The sequence below is a fragment of the Phragmites australis genome, chromosome 8 (genome assembly GCF_958298935.1).
Source record: "Phragmites australis chromosome 8, lpPhrAust1.1, whole genome shotgun sequence".
NCBI lineage: Eukaryota > Viridiplantae > Streptophyta > Magnoliopsida > Poales > Poaceae > Phragmites > Phragmites australis.
In genome coordinates, this window is record NC_084928.1 from 7,986,324 (window position 1) to 7,995,496 (window position 9,173).

General features: G+C 46.4%; 2 protein-coding genes across 2 annotated transcripts; both read left to right on the forward strand.

The window, feature by feature from the left end:
- Window positions 1-1,193: 1,193 nt before the first annotated feature.
- On the forward strand, window positions 1,194-2,447 carry LOC133926515 (protein PHOSPHATE-INDUCED 1 homolog). Its single transcript, XM_062372489.1, has one exon. It carries the CDS (start codon window positions 1,307-1,309, stop codon window positions 2,300-2,302), a length of 996 nt encoding a protein of 331 aa, XP_062228473.1. The 5' UTR covers window positions 1,194-1,306; the 3' UTR covers window positions 2,303-2,447.
- Window positions 2,448-7,376: 4,929 nt separating this feature from the next.
- LOC133925821 (protein PHOSPHATE-INDUCED 1-like) lies at window positions 7,377-8,653 on the forward strand. Its single transcript, XM_062371571.1, has one exon. It carries the CDS (start codon window positions 7,428-7,430, stop codon window positions 8,370-8,372), a length of 945 nt encoding a protein of 314 aa, XP_062227555.1. The 5' UTR covers window positions 7,377-7,427; the 3' UTR covers window positions 8,373-8,653.
- Window positions 8,654-9,173: the final 520 nt, after the last annotated feature.

A 9,173-nucleotide genomic window follows, 5' to 3' on the forward strand; every position in this document is an offset into this window, starting at 1 on the left:
TACCAAGAAAGGGGATCAAATCGAGTCAAACCTACTCGAATCCGGAACAACATCTAGTAAATCCAGCCAATACAGAGACATTTTGGGGTAGATGGGATGGGGGATGGATGTTACCTCGGCTCGGAGTGGCCCTTCTCCATCGGCGCCGAAGGGGGCTGGAGATGGGGTTGATAACGAGCGTCTTCCCAGACCTCAGGTGCCCTCCGCCTCCATTGCCGATGACGAGCATCAAGCATGCAGTCGCCTTCGCCGCCGCCATCGAGCACCAAAGCAATGGGTTAGGGTTTGTCGGGTACGAGAGCAATGACAGCGTGAGCTGGTCGGGTCAAACCGAGGACTCGTATAAGCTGTGATGGGGCTAAATCGTCCATCCAGAAGTGCAATAGCTTGCAAGTGAGCCCAAACGAGCCGAATGCATACAAAATAACATGTTGCGAATTCATATGAAATTATAATGGCATAGATCCAATTTCTAACTATACATTGGCATATTTTGAAAAAAATATATAATCGTACAAATCTAATTAACCCATTATTTTACTGTCGTGTCCTACCCTGCACTGCATGCATGCTTTCGTCAAGATTCTTGTAGAGTACGTCAACTTAATGTTTAATCAAAACTGCACTGCCAAAATTTTAAGAATCCAACAGTAGTCTGCTGCAGGAGGGCAATTGTTTGGGACAGGTTCCCGCTATGCTAGAAACCAAACTTCTTAGCAGAAGATCACACCGAATTGCCACAAGACCTGTTCGTTTTAAATTGTAAAAGTCAGATGGTGATTATAATCTAAAAATTAAAATAAACAGCTGAGTTATAAAAGTTAAATTATAATCATAATTTAAAAGTTAAAATAAAAAACTGATTGCTACAATCCAACATCTAAATTATAACAATCCAGCAATCCATCTTCCACCAAATTATAACAATCTACAATCTAACTTTACAATCCAACTTTTTACCATCCATAATCTATAAATTACACAAAACCCTCGTTGTCTCTATCTTCACCGCGAGCAGAGCAGGTGGCGCGAAGCATCCACCGTTCGTTCCCGGTCAGAGTCGCCGCGCTCTGCCTCCGCCCATGCCCATCCAGCTGTCTCCAAATTCCAGTTGATCCCCAGTCATTCAGAGTTGACACGCAGCTGCCTAACTTCAGGTCGATCTGATCCTGATCAGTGATCACTAGCAATGGCGAGACCTATAAATATCCAGCTCCTGGCCATTTGCAAATCACACCACCACTGAGTGCTCCAATCGAGACACTAGCCTAGTGCTCCACTTGCTAGTTTACTGCTAATCGAGGTGATGGCCTCAGGTTCCAGTAGCTTCCGTGTCAGAGACCATGCTCTGCTCTTCCTTGTGCTAGCGCTCCTGAGCTTGGCACGGCCCTCCATGTCCATGGAGGCCGGCAGCAGGAGGCTCATGGAGCTGTACCGGCCGCCGCCCGGCGACCTCCTCCGGTACCACGACGGCGCCGTGCTGAGTGGCGACATCCCCGTCTCCGTCCTCTGGTACGGCCGCTTCACGCCGGCGCAGAAGGCCATCGTCACCGACTTCCTCCTCTCCCTGTCCGCCGCGCCGCGAGAGTCCCCCGCGCCGTCCGTCTCCCAGTGGTGGAGCACCATCGACCAGCTCTACCTCTCCAAGGCGGAGACCGTCAGCAAGAACGGGCCCGGCGGCGGCGGAGCCAAGAACGCGCGGGTGGTCCTGGCCGGCCAGGTCTCCGACGAGGGGTACTCGCTAGGGAAGACTCTGAAGCTCTCCCAGCTCCCCGCGCTGGCGGCCATGGCGCGGCCCGCGAAGGGCGGCGTCGCGCTGGTGCTCACGGCGCAGGACGTGACGGTGGAGGGCTTCTGCATGAGCCGGTGCGGCACGCACGGCTCGGACGCGCGGTCCCGCACGGTGTACGCGTGGGTCGGGAACTCCGCCACCCAGTGCCCCGGGCAGTGCGCGTGGCCGTTCCACCAGCCTCTGTACGGCCCGCAGACGCCGCCGCTTGTGCCGCCCAACGGCGACGTGGGCATGGACGGCGTGGTGATCAACGTGGCCAGCATGGTGGCCGGCGCGGTCACCAACCCGTTCGGGGACGGGTTCTACCAGGGCAACCGCGCCGCGCCGCTCGAAGCCGCGACGGCGTGCCCGGGCGTCTACGGCAAGGGCGCCTACCCCGGGTACCCGGGGCAGCTTCTCGTGGACAAGGCGACGGGCGCCAGCTACAACGCGAACGGGGCTCACGGGAGGAAGTACTTGCTCCCCGCGCTGTTCGACCCCGACACGGCCGCCTGCGCCACCATGGTGTGAAGAAACACGCGCGCCGTTTGTGAAATTTGCACGTCGATACGGGGTGATGCTGTGGTTGCCTGTCGGTGTGTGTATACGAGTTTTGTTATAAAATGTAGGTAGTAAACAATTGAGATGTGAAAACGTCAAGTACTTTGTTTCTTCATGGCATCGTGCATTTTGTGGTCCATCATGCTTGCAGTTGGAGCTGAAATTTCTGATACTGAAGTGGAAGCCCGTTGTGCTATGAATTGTACGAGCTGGGCAAACAAAGTTGGCCCCAGTTCGGATAGATGATGAGACGAATTTGATCTGCACGAACGGGACATCACTGCTACAACAGGAGCCTGCATGTTTTTGAATCTCAAAAATCAAAAAATTACAAAACTAGGCTATTATGTTCGGGACATCTTAAAAAAAATAAAGATGGTACCTTTCCAATAGGCGACAAATTAAAAAATAAAAATAATGTATTTCATTCCTCTCAAAATTCAAAATTCTATCAAAACAGTCATGTAAAGATTTGAAAAATTATGTTGTAGGGATGCTATAATCTATCTCTTAAAAAAATTCAACACAAATAATTACTTTTACAATAAAAAAATTCATCGATTGATCCAATCTATACTTAAAATAGACAATTCGCACACACTTTTCTTTAAAAAAATTAATACACCAACCACTACAGTTAGATTTATTAGATTTATTGCTAAAATATCGGTATTAAGCCGAAACTCCTAGCGAATGGTCAGTGAGCTTAAAAAATGATTATTTTTCATATGGTCTCCTTTTATAGATAGGACGAATAAAGAGCAAAGTTTTAAGATCACTTACTTCACTTGCCCTTTTTTATTGGTTTTTTTAAATTATTGTACACAGTCTAGAAGACCGTGTCCAATTTTTTTCCTTTTTTATTTCTTATTGTATGTATTATATTTTTGTCTTATTTTTTTACATATATTTTTTCATAATTTTTTATGACTATTTTGATAGTATTTTAAATTTTGAAAAGTAATATAATATAGTGTTTTTTTTTTAACCTGACCTTCCTGGGAAGGGCGACACCAAAAAAAATTAACGGGTATCTAGTTTTACAATTTTTTTATTTTTGAAATAAAAAATAAAAAATCTATTTCCTGATCTGCAGGACGTGCTGCGTGGGCCAAATTTGTAAGCACTAGATAGATCTGTTGCTGAGATCATAAATGATTTGGGCCGGCCTGTTCAGCTGTACATTTTGGGCCCACAAATACGGTTTTCGCTTTAGTCATCCAATCACTCGGTGTTCATGCCTTCACGGCAGTTCGACTTCGGGGCGTGTTTGGTTTCAGCCTCGGTAAGTCGAGCTAAATTTTGGTCTACTTTAAAAAATTGGTCACTGTTTAGTTTAAAGCTAAAATTAAAATTTGGTTGATGCCAACTACATTAAACAACTGTCGCAGCACTGACGCGAGCGAGCATTGCTCGCCTCGGTTTTGGTCGAGCCGCCAACCATTCATAGATGAGGTGTCAGCAGCCAATTGTTGACACGTAGTTCGAAATTTTTTTATTACCAAACTTCAAATACTAATATCTACTAAACTATATATCTGATTTGCAATTTATTTACGCTATAGCATTCGTTATGATTTTATCTATAAATAAGATTCCATATTACAATGTTTAAATGACACGTAGACCTTACATATTATATTCATAGTTATAACAAGATTTGATATTTCTATCATTCAAATAGCTTTTTTTTTTTCCTGGCACTCTCCACGTTTTGGCTCTATCCACGAATTAGCAATTCCAAATTTTAAAGATCTTTTGGGGGTCTAGAACCAAACAAACCTCAATTCCACGTTTGACACTTCAATAAAGTAGAAACCTCGAACTCGCCAGCCAGCCCAGGTTAACGGCTAGGCTAGCTGAGGTATGAAGTTCATTCGACACCACGGCAATGGCATGCGAAATGCGACCTTTCCATAGTTCTTAAGCATCAGTTTTTTTTTTTTAATTTTTGCAAAGGGCGCCGACCGCAGCCGGCCACAGCCTCACCACTCACAAAGTCACATGCGCCCACAGGCAGAGGTGCTGTGTTTCTTGCGTCGCACGCGCAGGGCCATACCGATATAGCGAAAATATCTTATTAGATCATAATTATGATTTAAACAATTAATGATAATATAATTATTAAGATTAACATATTTATTAAAAATAAATGTTAGTATATCTTATGGATATAATACGTCAAGAAGTTATCGTAGCTATGATAGATTTTGATTGAATTGAAGAAGTCTCAGGAGAATTGATCTCACCGGAAAGTTCAGTGCAGAGGAGTTTGTACTCACCGGAGCATTGTATATAGAGGCTGATAGCCTTATCGGATAGTCCGATGCTCTGTGTATTGAACTCATCATAGTATTTTTGACAAAAGCAGAGAAGGCTGATAATATCATTGAATAGTCCGGTGATCTGCACAGGGTAACACCAGAGTATTTCTTACAGAGAAGAATACAAGTGCAAAAGACTAAAGATCAACTCACCAGAAGGTCCGATGTTTGGTTTATGCACACCGGAGTATAGCACCGGAGCATTTCTTAAAGAGACGGCTATAAGTGCTGAATAATGAAGATCAGCTTACCGGATAGTCTGGTGATCACAGATATAGTTGCACCAGAATATTTCTAGGAAAAAGAGAGAAAGTTTAACTCACCGGATGGTCCAGTGTGAATAAAATGAACACCTGAGTATTTTACACAGAGAGGCTGCAAAGGCTCGGATAGCTCAAGTAACTCACCGAAAAGTTCAGTGATGGATTTGAAGGCACACCGAATTATACGGTGTTTACAGAGGTTTTGAGTGGAGTTTCAATGGCTAGTTTCTGAATTTGCACTCACCGAATGATCTGGTATTAGTACTACTGTTCTTACCGGATCATCTGATGTTAACAGCTTTACCGAGCCGTTGGGAAAATAGCTAGTTGCCAGATTATATGCTATAAATATCTCTCCACTTAGTCATTTGAAGGTGTAGTATGCTGCTGGAGTCTAAAGGAAGCTCATATACACTTGAGAAGACATTTAAGTCACCAAAGTGCTTAAAGTAATCATTTAAGGTGATTAAGCATAAGATTAGAAAGTGTTTAGTATTTATAGGTATAGAGTGAGCTGTACCTAAGTGTTGCAGCTTGAATAATGGATCAAGGAGTGATCCTAATTTGTACCGAGCGGTACATCGGCACCTTAGTGTCTTGGTGACTCGTCGACATCTTGGGTCTTGGTGGCTCAAGCTTGTTGATCATCCAATTTGGTGCGGAGCGGCGACAAGACATTTGTATGAGGACGCGAAAATCCTTGCCTTAGTGGCTCAAGCTCCGAAGTGATCATGACGGCAAGTGACCGGAAGAGAGACTAGTGGTGAGATCTTGTCTTGGTGGTTTGATAGCTCATCGTTCTTGAGACCTTGTCTTGGTGACTTGGTAGCTTAAGAGCCGTGATCGAAAGAGATTTGATGATCGAGAGCATATCCTTTATGAAGCTCTAACATGGATTAGGTGTGATATTCATATCGTCGATACCACGGGATAAAAATTCTTTATACCAAGTTTGTCTCTCTACCTTATTTACGTTTCCGCATTTATATACTTGTAATTTACCTTACAAGAGTAGGTTGCAATTCTCTTGAGCGGTAGAATAGACACACTAGATAAATCTAGAATATATTTAGATAGAAATTGATATAGTTTTATCTTATAAAGTTTTTAAAGCCAATTTATTTAGATTTTAAGTGTCCTAATTCACCTCCCTCATAGGACGTCATTGTTCCTCATAACCAGCCGTCATCTACCTCGACCGGGATACTTGCTTTAGGCTGTCTCCACGTATTCAAAAAATTTATCCTCTATAATATTATTATAGTATCATCTAATATTATTACAGTACTCTCTATTTTCTCATCTCTAATAGCTACTCTATTTTCTACCTCTCATTAATCTTTATTTAAGATCACAGTTATCCTCTATAAACAGTAATAGAGATAAAAGAGTACATCAAATATAAGGTACGCCCTCTCAGACCGAAATCCTCTAACTTCGGACTATAAAATCACAAAGGAGCAGTGTTTTATGAGCAGTGAGCAACAACGTGATGTTGAATACTGTAGCAATTCTATTGTGACATGGGACTACAACACCAACATCAGATATTACGTTGATTTTTACTTATAGCACTCAATCTAATCTATCTATTTTTGATCGGACGACTGACAGGTAGAGAATCCTGCCCACTTTGAAGTTAGAGAATCCTGATTCGTGCCTTTCTCACCTCTATTCCTGTAGCACGGATAGAGACGCTACTAGAGCGCTCGTCCATCCTATGTCAGCAGCAAAAGAGACTGCTACAGTAGTCACACGGGGAGGTTGATCAGCAAAGGCCAATGCTGCTGGAGATGGCCTAATTAGCTGGCCGGATTTTCGGTGGATTCGAGACGATTGCTGGGGTTGCGAGCTCCGTCGCTTTCGTGTACATACGTTCGACGCTGTAGGTGCTGCCTAACACTATACGGTACGGTCACGACGCTTTAGCGTTTCGGTTCACCAATGCACCATGGTGACTTGCATTTTTTTTAAACGAAGCGGTAGAAGAACCGCTAATTATATTAATAAAGGAAACTGACAGGTTACAAAAATATGAAGGAAAGAAAGAAAAAAAATGGTGGCAGCTGAGACCTAGGGCTATTCTCCACATTTCGACCTCCTCTTTGATTTTAAGATGAAACGGCTAGCGGCTGCTGCTCAGCCTGCCTGAAGGCCCTAGCGTTCCGCTCTGAATTCCCAGCACACCAACGTGACGAGCCTGTTTTGGACGTGGCTTGTATTGGTAGATCCACGCAGCCGACCACCATTCAAATAGGAGTAACAAATCTTCGATTCCTGCAAATATTTGGCGTGATAAACTGGTAATTTGAACATGCGTGCCAAGTTTAGATCGAGAGCTTGCAGGACGGAGCAGGAAGGTATATCACATTGGTAGCGTCATTTCAACCGTAATGGCCTATAAAATCGTCGTCAACGCTCTTCTGGCAATCAAATCTCGCAGCGTTTCTCATCACCCGATCCCAAAATCTAAAGCTTACAAGAACCGGCAAAGCCGTTCGACTAAAAATGGCTTCTCGCAACAACTTGGTCGGTTCGAAGACGCTATCAATGGTAGCACTGATCCTCCTGAGCCTGGCACGGCTCTCAGTAGGCGAGCGCCGGGAACTCCAGCTGGAGCAGATTCCGCCGACCGACGAGCTCTCGTTCCACGGCGGCGCCGTCCTGCATGGCGACATCTCCGTCTACATCATCTGGTACGGGAACTTCAAGGCGGAGCAGAAGGCCATTGTGGTCGACTTCATCGAGTCACTGACGTCCAAACCCGCGGCCTCGACGCCCTCGGTCGCGCAATGGTGGAACACCATCTACAAGGTCTACCTGTCCAACGCCACCGCGGGCGGCGACACGCGCTTCCTCCTCGCCAACCAGGTCGCCGACGAGCAGTACTCCCTCGGCAAGTCCCTGACGCTGCTCCAGGTCTTCCAGCTCGCGGCCGGCGCGCTGCCCAAGAAGGGCGCCCTCGCGTTGGTGCTCACAGACCCGGGCGTGGTTGTGGAGGGCTTCTGTAGCGTGCGGTGCGGCCTCCACGGCGCCGACGCGGGCGCCGGGTACGCCTACGCGTGGGCGGGCGACGCCGCGAGCCAGTGCCCCGGGCAGTGCGCGTGGCCGTTCGCGAGGCCGTCGTACGGTCCGCAGGACAAGCCCCTGGGCGCGCCCAACGGCGACGTCGGCGTCGACGGCATGATGGTGACGCTCGCCAGCATGGTCGCCGGCGCGGTGACCAACCCATTCCGCGACGCCTACTACCAGGGCGAGAAGGACGCCGCGCTGGAGGCAAGCACAGCGTGCGCCGGGGTGTACGGCAGTGGCTCGTACCCCGGGTACGCCGGGAACGTGCCGGTCGACAAGGCAACCGGGAGCAGCTACAATGCCATTGGCGCCGGCGGGCACAAGTACCTGCTCCCCGCTGTCTACGACCCGGCGAAGCCTGGTTGCTCTACTTTGGTGTAGAGCCGCAGACGGGGAGGAAAATGATTGCACCGAAGGAGTAAATATTACTATTACTGCGATTTGTTGTTCTTATTCAAGCTCATATGGGAATAAAGTACGCAATGGATCTTCAGTGAAACGGATGTTGCCATTATGTGGGACTGTGGAAGATCAAAGGATCGCAAGGAATGGGGAAATCAAGAGGATGAAACAAGATAACAGAGGAATCATCGGAGACCACGAGATCAGCCTTTGGATAAAGAAAAGAAAAGAAATTTCGCGGCCGATGTTGCCTTATGTCATTCGGCTTATTATGTGTTACTGGTTGAACATTGTAAGAAACCAACATATGACCCAGCCCAACGCTTTGCGACCGGTTGTTTGAGTGATGTTTATTTGCATATCAACACATAAACTATAGGTGCTGCTATACTTCACCTGATTGTTTCATAAAAAATAAAATCGGTCGACGAACAATAGATGTCCGATTTCAATCCAACGTGGAGTAGCATGGCTACTGTTCATCTTCTTCTTTCATTTCTTTAACCCAGTGCCGACAGTTTCTTCTTAATACCTATAATGTTGTGACACGTTGCCTGCCTCTAGTAGTCTTAAGCGGCTCTCTCATGGCTAGATCCACTCTTGCCATCCACGAGCGTGTTAACCTAGCTTCACCCAGCTGCCTTCATTTGCTCCTACCCTGGCACCGCCTAACTAGCGGTCGTTCACTGCTCGCGACTAGAGGCATCCCCTGCTCATGGTTGGTAGTGTCCCTGTCACCTCGTTATCTCGCCCACCACCACCACTAGGCTAGCTTGCTAC